This window comes from Artibeus jamaicensis, unplaced genomic scaffold (genome assembly GCF_021234435.1).
Source record: "Artibeus jamaicensis isolate MK-2021 breed Jamaican fruit bat unplaced genomic scaffold, CSHL_Jam_final scaffold_847, whole genome shotgun sequence".
Lineage (NCBI taxonomy): Eukaryota > Metazoa > Chordata > Mammalia > Chiroptera > Phyllostomidae > Artibeus > Artibeus jamaicensis.
Window position 1 is genome coordinate 18658119 of NW_026522057.1, and position 17382 is coordinate 18675500.

General features: G+C 56.8%; 1 protein-coding gene across 15 annotated transcripts in view; it reads left to right on the top strand.

Annotated features, from left to right (window-relative positions):
* The window catches only part of HSPG2 (heparan sulfate proteoglycan 2), a 95627-nt gene that overhangs the window by 26506 nt on the left and 51739 nt on the right, over positions 1–17382 (top strand). For 10 of the 15 annotated variants that reach the window (XM_053660256.1, XM_053660259.1, XM_053660263.1 and 7 more), the window contains exons 2-14: positions 5577–5712; positions 6241–6285; positions 11693–11802; positions 11906–11964; positions 12260–12420; positions 13532–13582; positions 14024–14152; positions 14409–14651; positions 14745–14864; positions 16386–16517; positions 16688–16832; positions 16926–17077; positions 17172–17318. In XM_053660256.1, coding sequence (XP_053516231.1) covers positions 5577–5712; positions 6241–6285; positions 11693–11802; positions 11906–11964; positions 12260–12420; positions 13532–13582; positions 14024–14152; positions 14409–14651; positions 14745–14864; positions 16386–16517; positions 16688–16832; positions 16926–17077; positions 17172–17318 — 1630 coding nt within the window. The remainder of the gene's footprint in view (positions 1–5576; positions 5713–6240; positions 6286–11692; positions 11803–11905; positions 11965–12259; positions 12421–13531; positions 13583–14023; positions 14153–14408; positions 14652–14744; positions 14865–16385; positions 16518–16687; positions 16833–16925; positions 17078–17171; positions 17319–17382) is intronic. The other 5 variants (XM_053660260.1, XM_053660267.1, XM_053660269.1 and 2 more) reach the window with 1 other exon arrangement.

Sequence of the window (17382 nt, forward strand, 5' to 3'; positions counted from 1 at the left end):
GTGGGGGCGGTGGAGGGGCTCAGCCTCAGGTCTGGGCCATGGAAGGGAGGGTGGGCTGGCTGCCCAAGGCATGTGAAGAATGCCTCTGGAGAAGCCTGAAGTTGAAGTCCTTAGTCAGTCGTTCCAGAGTCGGCATCAGAGCAGGCAGACAACTTGAGCCTTGGAACTAAGCTTTGTGGTCACCCCCAGGCAGTGCCCTGCCTGTTGGCCCCCGAGCAGGGCCTGGGAAGCAGAGCCTGGGAAGCAGAGCCAGACCCCTCCCTTCATCCCACACCTGGAGGCTGACCCTAAGCCTGAGCCAACCCCTCCCACGCTCCCATGAGTCACCTCATGACCTCTCGTCCCCTCACCTCTACCCGTACCCCCTACATGGTACTACTTCCACTGCTGATTGAACACTGTACACAGGCACCATCTGAGTGCCTTACAAGCTTTAATCCCATTTACACAGAAGACCCTTTCTGAGCCTCAGTTTTCTCATCTACAAAATGGAAATTACAATACAAGCTCAGTGTCTTCATTGAAACCCTTGGAATCAGAACTGTTTTGGGATTCAGAAGTTTTCCAACTAGAGAAAGGTGACATGGAGCACATGCCAGCTGCAACATGACATCTTCAGTAGAGTCTGAGGCAACACCCCGTAATAAAGCACATTAATATTGCTGCGGCAACGTGTGTGACGGTTCCCCGAGGTGGAGTGCAGAAGCTATTAATAGCTTCATGTCAGTTCAGGTCAGGGCTCGGCACCAAATGAGCTTGTTATAAACTTATTGAAAACACACACACGCACTGCTGGTTTTCAGAGCTCCTTGGATTCCCCTTATTGCACATGAGGGATGGCAACCCTGCAGCCACTCGGTGCACCCCAGGTGCTGAGGACTAACTGGGGGACCCGGGGGAGAGTTCGATTGTCGATTGTTTTTTTTTTTTTTGTCATCTCTTCACTGTGCAGCCATCTTCCTACAACTCTGATTTCAGCAGCTCCAGAAGCTCTTAACCTTTGCAAAGCTAGGGTCCTTGCTATAAGCTCCTTCTAAAACCCCGTGTCCTATATCTGGGTCTGTACCTCTCCCTGCACCCTAAACCTTGTCTAACTACTGTGCCCATCTCTAATGGCTTGACCTTTACCCCCACACTTCCTTTCAACTACCCTTGCCTCCCTCTTTATCCTCACCCAGGTCAGGAAAGGAGGGCCCTGTCTCTGTCCTTTGTCCCCAAGGGCCTCTGCAGGACCTGGAGCTCTGTGTGCACCCTCTTCCTCACCAGGAAGGCCTGGACACAACCCAGCCTCAGGGAGCAAGTGCTTCCCAGAAGTGCTTTGTCTGTCTGGTACACCATCTCCCCACCCCCAACCTCTCTTCTATGCTCACTGTCCAGGGGGCAGGGGAGCTACTCGGCTCACACCCCCATCCCAAGCAATTGTTCTCAGCACACTAGAACAGTCTGCTGACCTTGGCCTACATGAGTCAGCTGTCCCCACTTCTCTCTCTGTGCCTGGCTCCTTCCTCTTCGGCCCAGGTCTGCCCTCTGGACTCCTCCTCTCTGGCCTGCTGTCCAGCTTCAATGCCCGCCTGAAGTCCCGGGTTCCTCTGTGAGGAGGCCAGATTCCCTCCTAGCTGGACACAGGCTGGAAGGCAGGAAACCTGGGTGCTATTTCTGCCTTTGACCTTCAAGTCTCCGACAGCCCTCCTTGGGACTGTGGGACCTGCTGCTTGGGCCCAGGCTGCTGCCAGCACATGCATCCTGTGTCCCTCCTGGGAACTAGTCAGGTTGGGGATGGGGACCAGCCAGCCCTGGGCTTCCTGGCCCAGCCCAGCCCAGCCCAGCCAGCCCTGCCTCCTTTCCTGGTGAGCAGAGAGATTGGGGTCCTGGGTCAGTCCTGGCTCTGCCAGACACTCACTTGTTTCCTCCTCTGTGAAAGGGAGCCATTCACATCTGCTCAGCCACCTCAGGGGGTCATTGTCATGGTCAAATGGCACTGAGGCTGAGGGAATGCTCTGTAAACTGAAATGCACTGTGACTGAGAGGCTTCAGGACTCTGAGTGACCTCGAGATTCCGCTTGGCGAGTTCCAGCTCATTGCACAGCCCTGGTTACAGAGGCCGTGTATGCAGTGCTGGGGGCTTCGCCACTGGTGCCAGACCACCAGGGTTCGATTCCAGCTCTACTACCTGCTAGGTCTTCAAGCAGGTGACCTGACTCTGCTTCATTTCCTCCTCTTTCCAGTGGGGCTGCTTAACACCTATAACCTGGGTTAACACATAGAAGTCCTTAAAGGAGTACCTGGTGCATAGTAAAGTGCCCAATAAATTAGCTCTTCTTATTTTCCAAGCAGACCTTGGGCTTCTCAGGTTTGAATCTAAGTTCCCTTCTATGATCAAGTCCCAGGCTCTTCCGGGCTCTTTCTGAAGCCTCTTTCCGGTCTGGCTCCATCTTCCCTCCCAGATGAGAAATCCAGCTGCTAGAACCTTTTGATCTTCAGCTTTTCACAATTGAAGTCTCTGCTCTTGCTGGCTTGGCCCTTGCTACAGGCCCTGGTCTGACCAGGGAGCCTTGGATCCTGGGGAGGGGGCTGCAAGCAAGCGCAAGTAGGCATGTGGGGGGCCTATTTCCTGGGGTCCCTGTAGTGGGGGGGCTTCTGCCCAGGCCTGACTTGCTCTGGATTCTCTCTTCTCTCACTGCAGATATGTATTCCCCGCGTTTTTGTTTTTTTTTTTTTTCAAGCTGAACCTCACTTCGCTATTTCTGGTCCAGTCCCAAGCTCCACCCTGGCTTCTTCCTCCCTAGGAGAAGCTCTGGACCTTGCTCACCAGGGTTCTCCTTTTCCAGACAGTGGAATGGTGCTAAGGGGGTACCAGGGATCCCTGTGCCTTGTACAGCCCTCCTGGGCCTTCCCTTGCACAGGAAGGAGGAGGACGTGGCAATGACACAGAGAACCCTCCTCAGGCGGGGAGTTGTCTGGCATGCCCCGCTGACCTCTGCTCAGTGTCGGTGCCCCTGCACCAGCCCTCACCCACACTCCCCTTAGGTCACAGGAGGAGGGAGAATCCCTGTGATTCTTAACCAGTGAGTGTCAGGATCCCCTGAGTATACACCACTGTAGTCCTCTAACCTGGGGTGGAATGAGCCTGACTCAGTGGCTCTGGGAAGTGGCCCAGGAATCCATGTCTCGCCAGCTCCTGGAGGTTCCAAGGCTCACTCCTGGATGCGAACCTCATGGCCCAGCCCAGAGGCTCACTGACCACCTTTGTCCAGAGGGAGAGGGTGAGGAGAAGGAACAGGGGGAGGGGTTTGCCCATGGATTTTGTGGGGGAGGGGCCTTAGGCCAGAGCAGAGGATAAAGGAGGCAGTGCAGGCCTCACACAAGGCTTGGTAGCACTGCAAACACAAAGATGCCCGAATGGCACTCAGCCCCTGAGGGAGGCGCCCAGCCTCGGAAGGGAGATGCACCCCCGAAAGCAAGTCATCTTCAGGAAGCAGCTAGAATTAGTGGGTGATGCCATTTTATTTTCCATTCACTCATTCATTCAAGTATTTACAGGTGCTGAGAAAGTAGAAATGCATTAACCACAGTCCCTGCCTTCAAGGTTCTTCTGTTTCGGTGGAGGTACAGGCGATTACAGAGTGAGTCCCAGAGGGACGCAGGTGGCTTGGAAGGGCAAGGAGTCAGAACAAAGTTTCCCAGAGAAGTTCTTCTTTGTTAAAATAAATTTTATTCACTTATTTATTTGTAGAGAGAGGGGAAGGGAGGGAGAATGAAAGGGAGAGAAACATTAATGTGTGGTTGCCCCTCAAGGGCTCCCTACTAGGGACCTGGCCCACAACCCAGGCATGTGCCCTGACTGGGAATCGAACCTGTGACCCTTTGGTTTGCAGGCCAGCACTCAAACTCAATCCACTGAGCCACACCAGCCAGGGCAGAGATTTTTTTTTTTTTTTAGTTATCTTTACTGAGGTATAAATTATATTCTGTGAAATGTACCCATCACTTCAAGGGTACAGTTTGGTAATGACAAGGAGGTGTAGGTACCAAGGGAACCATCCGTCCAAAAGGCTCCCTCGTGCCCCTTCCCAGTCAGCCCCACCCACCCCTGGGCCCAGGCAGCTACTGATCTTTCTGTCACTTCGGATTAGACTTTCTCCCCATAGACTTTCATACAGTAGGGAGTCTTTTGTGTCTGGCTTCTTTCATGTAGCATAATGTGTTATATGTTCATCCATGCTGCATGCATATCTGCAGTTCGTTTCTTTTTATTACTGAGCAGTTGAAGGAGGTGATATTTAGCTGAATCTTGGAGGATGGAATTGAAGTTAGCCAGAAACAAATTGACATGAACCAAATAAACAAAGGGAGGAAAGGTATTCGGGCAGAGGAACGAGTATGAGAAAAGAGCAGAGGCTCCGGGACACGTAGTGTGTGGAGTTGGGGGCAGGGAGGGAGAGGGTCGGCCTGTTTCTTTGATTTTTTTCTTCTCAGGCCTCTCTTCCGCTGTCACCACCTTGTCTAGCCAGTGAGGGCTGGCTTTGGTTTCCACGAACAAGACCACTTCCTTCTGGCCAGCCTGGGCTCCCCAGATGGGGCCAAGGCCAGGACAGGGCACGAGACGCTCCTGCCAGGCCATCTGGAGCTAGACGAGCATTACGGGGCCACAGCAAATCCCTGCAGGCTTGTCAGAGTGGGAGGGCTCTGGTGTTCTCTGGGGCTCCGCTGGGTTTGTTTTCTTCTAAGTGATCTGGTAAAACGCCTTTGGAACTTGTCTAAGGGGAAAAGGCATTCAGGGCCCATACCCACACCTGAGAAAGGCAGGCGTGATGGGTGCTTTTGCCCTGCCTGCAGGGTGCAGGGTCTGAGCACCCCCTCTTGGAGTTTGTGCTGGGCTCAGCAGCAGCCTGGGGTCACGTGGAGTTGACACCAAGCCGGTCCTGCCCCATTCAGCCCAGCTGCTGCGCTCCACCCTCGCCTCTGCGCAGACGAGTCTGTCAGTGCCGCAGAAGGTGCCAGAACTAATTCGCCAATGTGGCTGGAATGTGTTCCCTGCGGCCTGGAGACTGGGAGGCCAGACCGAGGCAGAACGAGGTGGCCAAGTAGGCCAGGTGGGGGGCTGCTATTGGAAGGGACAGCTTCGACGGACTCACCCTCAGTTCCGGCCTCTGTAACCCCATCCACTCGAACCCTGGCCACTCTTCCACCTCCCTATGTTCCCATCTTCGCTGGCCCAGGTCACCCTTTCCTTGCCTGTGTCTCCTGTCCACTAACTCATGTCCTGGATATCTCTTGCCTTCTCCAGAAGAAGAGTCACCACTTACCCAAGTGACTAATTGTATTGCCTGTTTATCTGAGGATTCCTTCAGACTGGGAGAATTTGCAGGGCTGGGCTCTGTGGCCTCAAGGGGCTGATGGGGTTTGGGGGAGCCGAGTCAAAGGTGGTGGTTCCATCCCAGCCTGACTCTCTTAGCCAAACCACAACTGACCTAACCACTGCGGGGCTTCAGGCTGAGACTCTGGGTCTCCCCCGCTCCCCCCAAAAAGGCAGTGGCTGGAGAGTGTGATGTAGTTGTCTTCATGGTCTCCCACAGGTGGCCCTTGCGCTGAGGGCGTACGATGGCCCATCTCTGCCTGAGGACGCGGAGACGGTCACAGCAGGCCGGGCTGGCTGGGGCTACTCGGACCTGTCTGATGATGAGGACTTGCTGGCTGATGAAGCCTCTGGAGGTGGGCAGAGGGTTCTGGAGGCTGGGAGTGGGGCGGGCGGGGGACAGAGTCAGGGTTCTCCCCACCAGGACTTAAAGGGACCTCAGGAAATTTGCCCAAAGTGGTGCCTGAAGAGATGGGCTAAGACCTGGGTACGTCCGGAGCCCTGGCCCCAGTGACCCCAGAATTTTCCACCTACGCCCTGTATGACCCTGGGCTGGTGGTGGTTCCTCTGCTGTGGTGGTCCCCACCTCGGACAGGATGATCGGGACCGATGGGGAAGGTGGTGGGCAATGCACAGTGGGGGACGATGGCCACCCCTATTCTACCTCCTGTCCTCACTGCGGGGGGCAGTCTGGTCTGGCCCCTCCTTCCCAGCTGCCCTTGGTCTACACCCTCTCCCCAGGCCAACCCTCCCGAGGCCTGGGGAGGAGGTAACAGCTGTGTTTCCATGACCTTCCCCACTGTGTGCCCAGAACAGTGCCTGACACCCAGTAGGTGTGAACCAAATATTAGTGGTTTCTGAATAAGCCTGTCTTTCACTTGCAGATGAACTGGGCAGCGGGGAAGAGGGCAGCGGGATCTTCCAGATGGGTAAGTTGCTGGGGCCGTCCTGTAAACTTTGTTCCATACCCGGAAAGCCCCAGAGCAGGTCTTTCTAGCCACGGAGGTCCCATTGCTGGAGCCGAGGGCCCTAAGGGCTCCTTGGGCCTGTGGTGAAGGCAGGCTTGTCTCTCCTGAGTGACAGTCATGTGACCTGGCTGGCAGGTGCCTACAGGGTTGGGCATGGCTAAGTTCTGTGTGTGCCTGTGCCAGGAAATGCCGGGTTCTGTGATCAAAGGAGATTGGGCACATTTGGGGTGGTATCGCCACAGATAGGAAATGCCGGGTTCTGTGATCAAAGGAGATTGGGCACATTTGGGGTGGTATCGCCACAGATAGGAAATGCCGGGTTCTGATGGGGACTGATAGTGAGCTGCTCAGCATTCAAAGCAAAATTCTCACTTCCCAGGGCAGCTCGGCTGTAGAGGTCTTCTGCTGAGCCCTCCTAGGGATGGCTGCAGAGCCGGGTCCCCAGCAGGAGTGGGCAGTAGAGGGGCTCTGTGGCCTGGGCATTCGCGCAGGCCCACAGAGCCGATAGCAGGAGGAGGATAGGCCTCACCGGAACCTGAGAGGGAACCCTGCCTTTGGTCAGACCACCCCTGGGAGCCCAGGGTTCCTAGGTTGGAGAGAGGGCTGGGCTTCACGGAGGGAAAGGAACCAGGAGCTCTGTCGGCTGCCCACTCTGCCTGCACCCAAAGTGCCTGGCCAGAGCCAGGGCTAGCCTAGCTCCTACTCCCTGCTCCTTCCCACCCTAGGGTTCTGGGGAGAGAAAGAGCTCCCTGGTGACAAGTCCCAGCAACTCCATATAGTTCCTACTGACCTCTGGGAGCCAGTGCTGGGCACTCGGTGATCCGGGCCAAGGGTGGGGCCCTGCTTAGGCTGACCGCTGGGCAGCCCACATAGGGCAGGTCTGGCCTGGGCCTCTCTAGGGCCTCCCTTCGGCTGGCATCACAGGGGCATTCAAATGCCAGAGGGTGGCATCCTACCTAGGCCAGTGCAAACAGGAGGGTGGGCCTGTGGGTGGAATAGTCTAACTGCGACCTCCCAGCACCTGGGACTCAGACACTACCTGGGCCTTTCCACGCTTAGGTCTCTGTAGGGCTACAGGATGCCAGGAGCTGGGCGGGGCCTGGGAATAAATGTCAGGGGGCCCAATGCACACAGTTCACACCGCAGAATGGTCTGAGCTGATGTGTCCCTGAGAGCTGCCTCTTGCCAAGCCAGTCCTGCCCGCGGAGACCCTGGTCCAGTCCGCCCCGTCCATTTGGAATATCTGTGGACCCTTCGACGGGACTGCCCACTGCAGCAGCTCTGTCCACTCTGGGTTGTTTACCAGCTCATCTTCCCCCATGATAAGCAGCTGTCAGGGCAGGAGAGGCCAGGGATGGGGGAAGGGGAGGGGCGGGGAGTAGCAGCTGGGAGGACCCGAGAGCAGAACCCCTTTCCTCGTGGCTAGGGGTGAGCCATGGGGAGATGTAGGGCCTTGGACCTTCTCAGCCCAAGCCGTGGCACCAGCCTGCTGCTTTTGGGGCAGGTCCATGAAGCTGGGCTGAATCTCAGCCCAGAAGGCGGGCAGTGTGTCTCTGATCCCTAGGGGCCTCGCACGCCTGCTTCAGCCCTGTCCTCTGTGCTGATTGTAATGAGGCTGCCCCTGGCCCAGCACCAGGCCCTGGGATGTAGCCCCAGAGATGGCACCGCCCCTCTCCTCTTCCCTCCAAGGGCCTGTGGCTCCCCCAGGCTCTGCCCAGCCCTGTCTCAACCCCCTGCCCACTGCCCCTCACCCAGTTCCTTTCCATCTTCTGACCTTGCTCTTTGTCTTTCCCGCTCTTGTCTGTCCTGCTCTGACACCTGTCTCCACACCTCTCCGCTCCCCTCCTCCGCTGCTCTCTCTCCTTCCTGCTGTGTCCCTCCGTCTTTCCCTGGCTTCCTTCTGCCTTTGTGTCACCTCTCATTCTCCCCCCACTTTCTCTGTCTGTCTCCATCTCTGGGTTTCTGTCTCCAAATTTCTGTCATTTCCCCCCTCTGTCCGTTGTCTCTCTCTCTTCATGTCTCTGGCTCTCCCTTTCTTGTCCCCACCTCCCTTGGCGTCTTCGTGTCTCCTCGCTTCCTGCTCTGCGGCTCCACTCTGCAGGCCCTGGGCCACCCCCGGGTGGCCCCCCCATGGCCGGCATGATGGTCTTGGAGCCTGGTGAGGCATCTCCTCTCAGTAAGTGACCCGCCAGCCTGGTGGGCTTTGTCCCTCCTCAACCTCTCTCCCAGCTGTGCCTTCTCACTCCTTTTTCTTCCTCTTCTCTTCCTGCCCAGCCTGCACTTTGTCGCCCTTGACGCTCAGAGGCACCTTCCTAAAGGGTGTGGGGGCCAGGCCAGCTACTGCCCCAGCTGGCTCTCCTTCTTTTCCCCTGCCCTGCCCAGGACACAGTCAGGCCCCATCTGGGTACTCAGTCTGAGCAGAGTGGGCCAGGCCTCATGTTGTCCCCATGCGGTGCTGGTCGGGCAGGGATGGATATGGCAGCTCTCGGGGAATAAAGCCCTGGAGTCCTGGATGCAGCTCGTGTTCGCCTGAGGGACCGAGAGGGAACCAGGGGTTCAGGGGCCTGAGTGCATGTGGGAGTTCTGGGGAGCAGGGAGTGAGCCCGGAGAGTAGGTGGGGTAGCCTGCATTCCCCACCCCTGCCTGGGTGTAAGGCAGCTTTGGGCCTCCCATCCATCCGTCCAGCCTCCAGCCCCAAGTGAACTCTCCAGATGGGGTCAGACTGAGGGCTAGGCGGGAGAGAGCTGGCCTGGGCAGGCACCCAGAGAGCACTCCCAACACCACCCCCTTCCTTCCAGCACCCTCAGCTCTGGGAGCTGGTTCCCAAAACAGACAGGCCTCACCTGGCCCTAATCCTCAGGCATCAGCTGCAGTGACACATTCCAGGGTGGAAGAGGGAAGGGCTTGCCCTGACCTGCCCTGGTCTGGAGGAAAGCTGGGGGTGGGATCAGGCTGGAGGGTCTGTGCCCTTACTGTAGGGCCCTAGTAGAAAGGGGCTTTGTGGAGCCCTGGCCCCTCCCCCAGGAGTGGGCACATTCCTGGGCAGAGGCCTGGCCTCCTCGCCCTCGCCATGCCGTGAGGCTGAGGCCAGGGGCCAGGGTCAGGGGGGGACTCTCAATGGGCCTCTGTGCCCACTCACAAGGGGCCTCTGTGGCCAAGCTCGTGGCCCCCATATTCCCGCCCCCAGAGCCCCGCCTGCCCGGCACCCAGGAGCCCAGCCCGGCGTGGTCCCTGTGGCTCAGAGCAGGCGGCGCTGCCCTCACAGACACCCTCCCTTGGTGCAGAAGTTGAGGTTTACTCCTGTCCCTTGCTTGGCCACCCACCCCTCCCCAGGCTTGCTCAGCCCAAGCTTTCGAGGAAGAGGGTCCTGGTTCTGGGACTGTGGACACCTGTGGGCCTAACAGGGTGAAGACCGAGGAGGACAGGCCTTAGTGCCAGGTCCAGCTGATGCTGCTCCCCCTGCCACCTACATGCTGTCATCTGTCACCTCTCTAAGCCCCTTTTGCCTCAGGGACATTGTAGCTGCTGTTCCCTCAGCCCGGAATGCTGTTGTCCCTGGGGCTCACTCCCTTCAAAGCTTCCCCTTTGAGGAGGGCCTGCCGGGCCACCCAGGGGAGCAGCACCCTCCGCCATATATTCCTTGCTCATTTGTTTCATTTCCTTTCTCCTCCTGCTAGAAAGTGATCTCTGTGGGGACAGGAACTGTCATTTGCGGAGTTCATTGCTATGTGCCCTGGCCCTAGATTACCACCTGGCATGCAGTAGGCCCTCAGTAGAGATTTGTTAAAGCAATGAATGCCCCCCTCAGATGGAAAAAAATGAAACCAAATTCATTCCTCGGTTCGTCATGAAGACCAGAGGGAATAATTACAGCTAACCCATGTAGCTCCTGGTATGCGCCAGACACTGTTATAAGCACTTTACATTTGTTCATTTGTTTACTCTTCACAACAGCCCTCTAGGGTCGACACTACTATTACCCCCATTTTATAGATGAGAAGACTGAGGCTCAGTGAGGTTAAGTAACTTGCTCAAGGTCCTGGGGCTATAAGTGGCAGTTTTGCTGCAGAGGCTGAGCTTCTAATCAGTACGCTACATGCCTCTAATACAGTAACTGGTCCCATTATATTGCACCTGCCATGTTGTACCAGGCTCTGTGTTAAGCACTTTGTACGTATTTAAAACTCACTTGTAACGCATACCAACTCGGTATTTGTAATTCATACCTTCTATCATACAAAAATCTTATTCATAATAGGTGCTCAAGAAATGATTGGTGTGTGTATACACGTACATATATGAGTCACTTGCAACTCACATTCACTCATGTTTATAACTGCTATATGAACTCATAACAAGATTTAATGCGTATAAAAATGTATATAGTAAGGCCTAAGAAATAATAGTTGTATGTATATGCTCCCACTGATCTGACACAAGTTGGCTCAGCCATCACTTATTAGGCGCCTACTATGTGCTAGGTGCTATGCAGACACTGGGGATACGGGAGCGAATGAGGTCTGCAGTCCCTCCCACCCGCCATCCAGTTCATAGTCTAGCTGAAGAGAGCGATATGTAGCAACAGCTTCTGGTCCTCCAGCGCCCGTTCTGTGCCAGGTGCAGCATCTAAGCACACAGGGAGGCAGCGCCTGCAAGCACGATACCATCTATTCCCCATATAGCAGCCCACTGTGGTTAATGCGCTTATTGTCCCAACTGACCAAGGAAGCCCAGACAGCTGAGGTCAGTGCCTGAGATGTGGCTGACCTCAGAACCCATGATTTTTACCAAGGTGCTCTACAGTCCATGGGCACTCAGGCAGGATCTGTGCAATGCGGGGCAGAAGGTGCTCTGATGGGGAAGCAGGGGCAGGGACAGCCCAGTGGAGGGGGTCTCTAATCTGTCCAGGGTTTGGGGAGGAGGGCAGTTCAGGCAGTCTTCTTGGAGGAGGTGATGGCGGAGCTGAGCCCTGAGGGATGAGGAGGAATTGGCCAGGGAAGAGTGGAGAAACATCTCGGTCACTTGCAGGTAATTTCTGCACCAGGTCAGCATCCTCTGGTAGCCACTCTTCTTGTTCTGCCTTCCTGTGAGCTGCTGGGGGTCTCCTCTTCTGCACCATCACTTGATTTCTGGATCAAGCCACTTTCCCCGTTAGTTCAACCCCTCACTCAGGGTGGGGCCTCAGCCTTGACCCCTGGGCATAGCAGCTGCGGCCACTGTAGTATGTACTCAGGGACAGTTCTGGGTAGAGCTGTGGGCACACAGGTGTCAGCTGCAGCAAGAGGTCTCCAGGGCCCATCCCCCCCATCCACCAAAGGGCCCAACTACCTGAGGCCACCACACGGTGACACTGCCCCTGCTTCTGCAGTTTATTTCCGAGCCCTGGTGAATTTCACTCACTCCATCGACTACAGCCCTCAGCTGGAGGACGCAAGCTCTGAGGCGTTCCAAGAAGTCTCCAAGGCTGTGGTAGACACGGTGAGGGGGCAGGGCTTTGGGGATCTCCCCAGGGGTGTGGGGGGGCAGGACCGGGGGTAGGGTATAGGTACCTGGAGGCTGATAGTACTGTGTCCCTCCGCAGCTGGAGTCAGAGTACTTGAAGATTCCTGGAGACCAGATTGTCAGTGTGGTGTTCATCAAGTGAGAAGGGTCCCTGGGGGCTGGTGAGGGACTGGTGGGGGAGCCGGGGAAAGCTGGCAAAGATGGGGAGGAGCCTGGGTACCAGGAGGGGAGGCAGCAGAGGCCTAATCAGGTGAGTTGGTGAAAATTCAGGAACTGGTTGGGGGGCCGCCCTAATTTGCCCTGTTTGTGGTACAAAGTGTCCAGCATAGAAGAGTCAAGAGATCGGGCCTGAGCATCTGGCAGGGGCTGAGGGAGGAGCCGAGACCGCAGGCATCTCCCTCACCCTGCTGCCCTGCCCCATGCCCATCCCTAGGGAGCTGGACGGCTGGGTCTTTGTGGAGCTGGATGTGGGCTCCGAAGGAAACGCGGACGGGGCTCAGATTCAGGAGGTGCTGCACAGGGTCGTCTCCAGTGGCTCCATTGGCTCCTACATCATCTCTCCCCAGGGATTCCAGTTTCGACGCCTGGGCACAGGTGAGCCCATCCTGGAGCCTGGCATCCCCTCCTCTAGTTTCTCAGACTCATGTGGATCCCCTTTGAGTGTCTATACCATGCGCTCTCTTAGCTTGGGCTTGCACACCACTAGGGGCAGGGAGCTTACCACATTAAAAGCCCATCCCATCGACCTTTAAAATGCAGTCTTGGCTTGGGTTGAACATAATTTGTTTCCTCCAACGTGTACCCATTAGACCCACTTTCTGATTTGTCTACCTCTCTATGTTGACAATAGGTAACAGTTCTTTTTTTCATATAGTACTTTCAGATTGAAAATAGTTTTGTTTTTAATAATAGCCATGTTATTTACTGAGCACTGATTACACGCTAGGTGCCCTGTGAGGCCCTCTGTCCAGCCCCCCACTCAGTCTTTGCAATGGTTTCTGTGAAGCAGATACTATTCCTCCTGTTTTGGAGATGAGGGCACTGAGGCCCAGAAAGGATAAATGACTTGTCCGAATCCACGTATACAGATAGTGGAAAAGCCAGAATTCAAGCCAAACCGTGTGTCTATGCCAGTCTTGCCAGAACCTGTGATAACATTATATGAGAAACTGAGGCTCAGAGAGAGCAGGACCTTGGCCCAAGTCACCGGGCTGCTAGATGCCAAGTCCTGGCTCAGCGTCCTCTTTACCACACCCTGTCTGTCTCCTGGTTCGACTCCCTGAGTCTCGTCCTTTCCAGGCTGAACAATCCCAGGTCATTCCTCATAGGCTACGATTCTCAGCCCTGTCTCCATCTCAGTTCCCTCTCCTGGGAAGGCTCCAACTTGTCACCGCCTCTGACTCAATGGAACCCAGAACTGAGCAAACTCTATCCCTACCATGGTATAGCCAAGTCAGAAAAAAGTAGTGAAAACATCAGCTCTCTCCTTCTGCACATAAAACTTTAATTAATGCACCCGAAGGTCAAGGTTGCTCTTTTGGCATCCCTGGGCCAGGTTTCAAAGGTGGCGGGGGGGTCCAGCCCTCTTTTCAACCAGTCTTCCTGGCCAGGGATGGTGGGGTGAGGAGGGGGACTGGCCCAGCCTTGTGGCTCACAGGCCCCAGGTCCCAGGTGGGATGGCTGCTGATCACACCTTCCTTTCCAGCACAGACACCCCCGCCCCCCTTGGCCGCTGTGGCGGCTGCAGTTACACCAGGTGAGAGTGTAAGCCAGACCCAGGCCCAGCCCGGTAACTAAAGTTAACAGAGGAAGGAGAAGGAAGGATGAGAGCAAGATGGCTGGGCACAGCCCGCAGGCCACCCCTCTCCTCTTCCTCTTTGTCCTCACTGGGCCGGGTTGCGACCTGCATGTGTGTGAAGTGGTGCATGTGTGTGGCCTGATACCTGGGTGTGAGGTCTGTGAACGAGCTGGGCGAGGCTACTGCCACATGTCCCATGTCTCATGTGTGTTGTGGACGTGCCCACCATGTGCTCCTTGCCTTTGCTGAGTCGGCCAGAAACCACATGGCCTGATGCAGCACCGAAGCCCGCTGCCAGCCACGCAGTGCCTGTGCATGCCCAAGGAGTCACCCCTCCCTGGGCCTCAACATCTTCCACCCACCTGCTGCCCACCTCTCCCACTCCCTCCGACCCCACAGTGCCCCAGGTCCCGAGAGTCTGCACCGAGGCCGAGTTTGCCTGCCGCAGCTACAATGAGTGTGTGGCCCTGGAGTATCGCTGTGACCGGAGGCCCGACTGCAGGGACATGTCTGATGAGCTCGACTGTGGTGAGGGGCTGTCTGGGGGACAGTGAGTGGCCTGCAGATGCCGGGGAAGGGCCAGACTATGCTGGGCCTCCAAGTCTACCTGGGCTATGAGGATTTGGTGCAGGCAGAGGGGTCTGAGGGAGGTGGGCAGGCACATGGAAGGGTGATGTGAGAGTCAGGGCACCGGGTGCATGTCGCAGGGAGGGCCTGGGAAGTGCAGGGGACAGGGGTGAGGAGTCACCCCCTCCTGCCAACACTGAATGGTCTATGTTCACAGAAGAGACAGTCTTCATACCAACCCGTTTGGCGGAGGCTTTACCTATAACACCACGGCCAGAGGCAACCACCACACGCCCTCTACCAGTCACTCCGGCTCCCCAGCCGCTGTACCCTGGTCCAGACAGGCTTACACCCTGTGGGCCCCTTGAGGCCACATGCCGCAGTGGGCACTGCATCCCCAAAGACTATGTCTGTGATGGGCAGGAGGACTGCAAGGATGGCAGTGATGAGCTGGACTGCGGTGAGGACAGGGCAGGGGTAGAGGTGGGGGGTACAGGGAATAGGGGAGCTGCCAGCAAAGGGCCTCTGGCTGAACCCTGCTTGGTGCACTCAGGCCCCACTCCGCCCTGTGAGCCCAACGAGTTTCCCTGTGGAAATGGGCACTGCGTCCTCAAGCTGTGGCGCTGCGATGGCGACTCTGACTGTGAAGACCACACCGATGAGGACGACTGCCGTGAGTGTCCCAGGGTTCACCTGGCATCCCCACCCGGCCCAGGCCTGGTTCCCCCTCTGCCATCCCCTCTTGGACAGGTCTGTTTGCTTTCCCTGGCTGAGTGGTGAAGGCCCCAGGGACAAGCTGTAAGGTTCATCTCTTTCTGACCCCAGCAGGGAGGGTCCTTGGCCCTGAGCTGGTCTCATGCAGCAGGCACTCTGGCCAGACTGCCCATGGTTAATGTCTCCTGCTCTTCATTTAGTTACCATTCATTTATGCTTGGGTCCGACGAGTAGCCAAAAGGGCTTGATACGTACACCAGGGTCCCTTGATGACAGGGTCCTTGACGTATGTGTGAGTCAAAGCATCTCCATTATGGGCCTCGTTCTGAATTATTTATTCTTTCATCAGCCCAGCTCTTAATCCATCTGTCCACTCAACTATCCATTGTTCTCTGTCCGACATCCTCCTTCCCTCCCTTCCATTCATCCACTCACCCTTTCATTTAGTTGTCCATTCATCCATTGTCTTTTTGCACAGCTCTTCATCTCTCCATCTACCTTTCTGTCCAGCATCCTCCTGTCCATCTCACCATTCATTCTATTTCCCATCCATTCACTGTCCATCTGTGCATCCATCCATTTGTTCAGCATCCTTCCTCCCATCCCTCTCTCCATCCATGTATCATCCCTTGTCTATCTCTCATGCTCTCCATCCATCTAACTATGGTCCAGGAGTAGGGGAAGGGTCAAGAGATCAGGTCTCTGCTAGGAATCAGTCAAAGGAAGTCCTTATCGACAGAGTACAAAACAGAGACCATGAAAGCTGGATGGCCTTGGGGCTTTAGGTTGTTGGGACAGAGGACGCTGAGATAGTGTCCTAGAGAGCTGCGTCCTGGCCTTCTCTTGCTTCCTTCTCTGTGGATGTGTGGCCTCCACTCCTGTCCCATTCTGTCCTCTCTGTCCCGTCTGTGTTGGTCTCCAGTTTAGTCTTCCCAAGGAAGAACATCAGTCACCGTCTACTGGAGATGCCAACTGAGGGCCCAGCCCTGGCACCAGGCCAACTCCAGGCCTCCGGCCAGTCCGCAGGTGGCTGCCTCAGGCCAGGTGCCGTCCTGGGCCAGTGGGAGTGGCAGAGGGCAGCAAGGTCTGAGCTGTGGCAGGCCCCCTGCAAGGCCTTTCTGGCAGAGAGAACTGCCTTGGGTATTACCCAGAGTCCAGAGATACCAGCCCTTCGGCTGTACCTTTGGCAGAGGTCTCATTCTTCTAAAGGAGGCCAAACGTGGGAGGAACTGAGTGGCTGTGGTGGGCCAGGTTTGGGGAACACAGATGGAGTGAGTGGTGGGGCAGGGTAATGTAATGATCTGTTCGATGGCCTACTGGTGACCGTGACATCGTAAGCCTTGTTGTGGTGACAGTGTTAGGGCCTGGTCAGGGCAGCTGTGTGTCATGGGGGCAAGAGGAGACAGTGACCCTGGGAACACCTGGGGAAGGGGGACAGGGTGGGGCACCAGCCACCCACACGCCCTGCTCTGTGCCCCAGCTGCCAAGCGCCCCGAGGACGTGTGCGGGCCCACGCAGTTCCGCTGTGTCTCCACGAACACGTGCATCTCGGCCAGTTTCCACTGTGATGAGGAGAGCGACTGTCCTGACCGCAGCGACGAGATTGGCTGCAGTGAGCAGGGAGCTGGGGTGGGGGGCGAGCTGGGGGCCTTGGGCTGGTTTCCGGGTGCCCCTCTCCACAGTCTCGGCCTCAACCCTCCTCCTGCCTGGCTCCTCTGAGCCATTGCCCTCACCCCTTATCCCTTTGTCCTCACACCTCTCACCCCTACTCCTGTCTCCTAGTGCCTCCCCAGGTGGTGACCCCTCCTCAGGAGTTGATCCAGGCTTCCCGGGGCCAGACGGTGACCCTCACCTGTGTGGCCAGTGGTGTCCCCACCCCCATCATCAACTGGCGGCTCAACTGGGGCCATATCCCTTCTCATCCCAGGTGTGGCGCTGGGCCTAGGTGGGGGCTGAGGATGCAGAGGAGGCCGAGCCGGTGGACCAGGCCTGACTCTGCCTCTGTCTCGGGGCCCACCAGGGTGACAGTGACCAGTGAGGGAGGCCGTGGCACGCTGACCATCCGAGATGTGAAGGAGGCAGACCAGGGTGCCTATACCTGTGAGGCCATGAATGCCCGAGGCATGGTGTTCGGCATTCCTGACGGTGTCCTGGAGCTCATTCCACAGCGAGGTACCACCATCAGGCCGGAGGACACCTGGCACGGGGGTGGAGCTGGGCCTGCCTGCCGGGGTCTGCTGCAGCCCACTCCTACACCACCCTGCAGGGCCCTGCCCCGACGGGCACTTCTACCTGGAGCACAGCGCCTCCTGCCTGCCCTGCTTCTGCTTCGGCGTTACCAGCGTGTGCCAGAGCAGCCGCCGCTTCCGGGACCAGATCCGGCTGCGCTTTGACCAGCCTGGTGACTTCAAGGGTGCGTGGGTGGGTGGGTGAGTGGGTGGGTAGGCGGGTGGGCACCAGGCTCCCGTGGGCTTAGA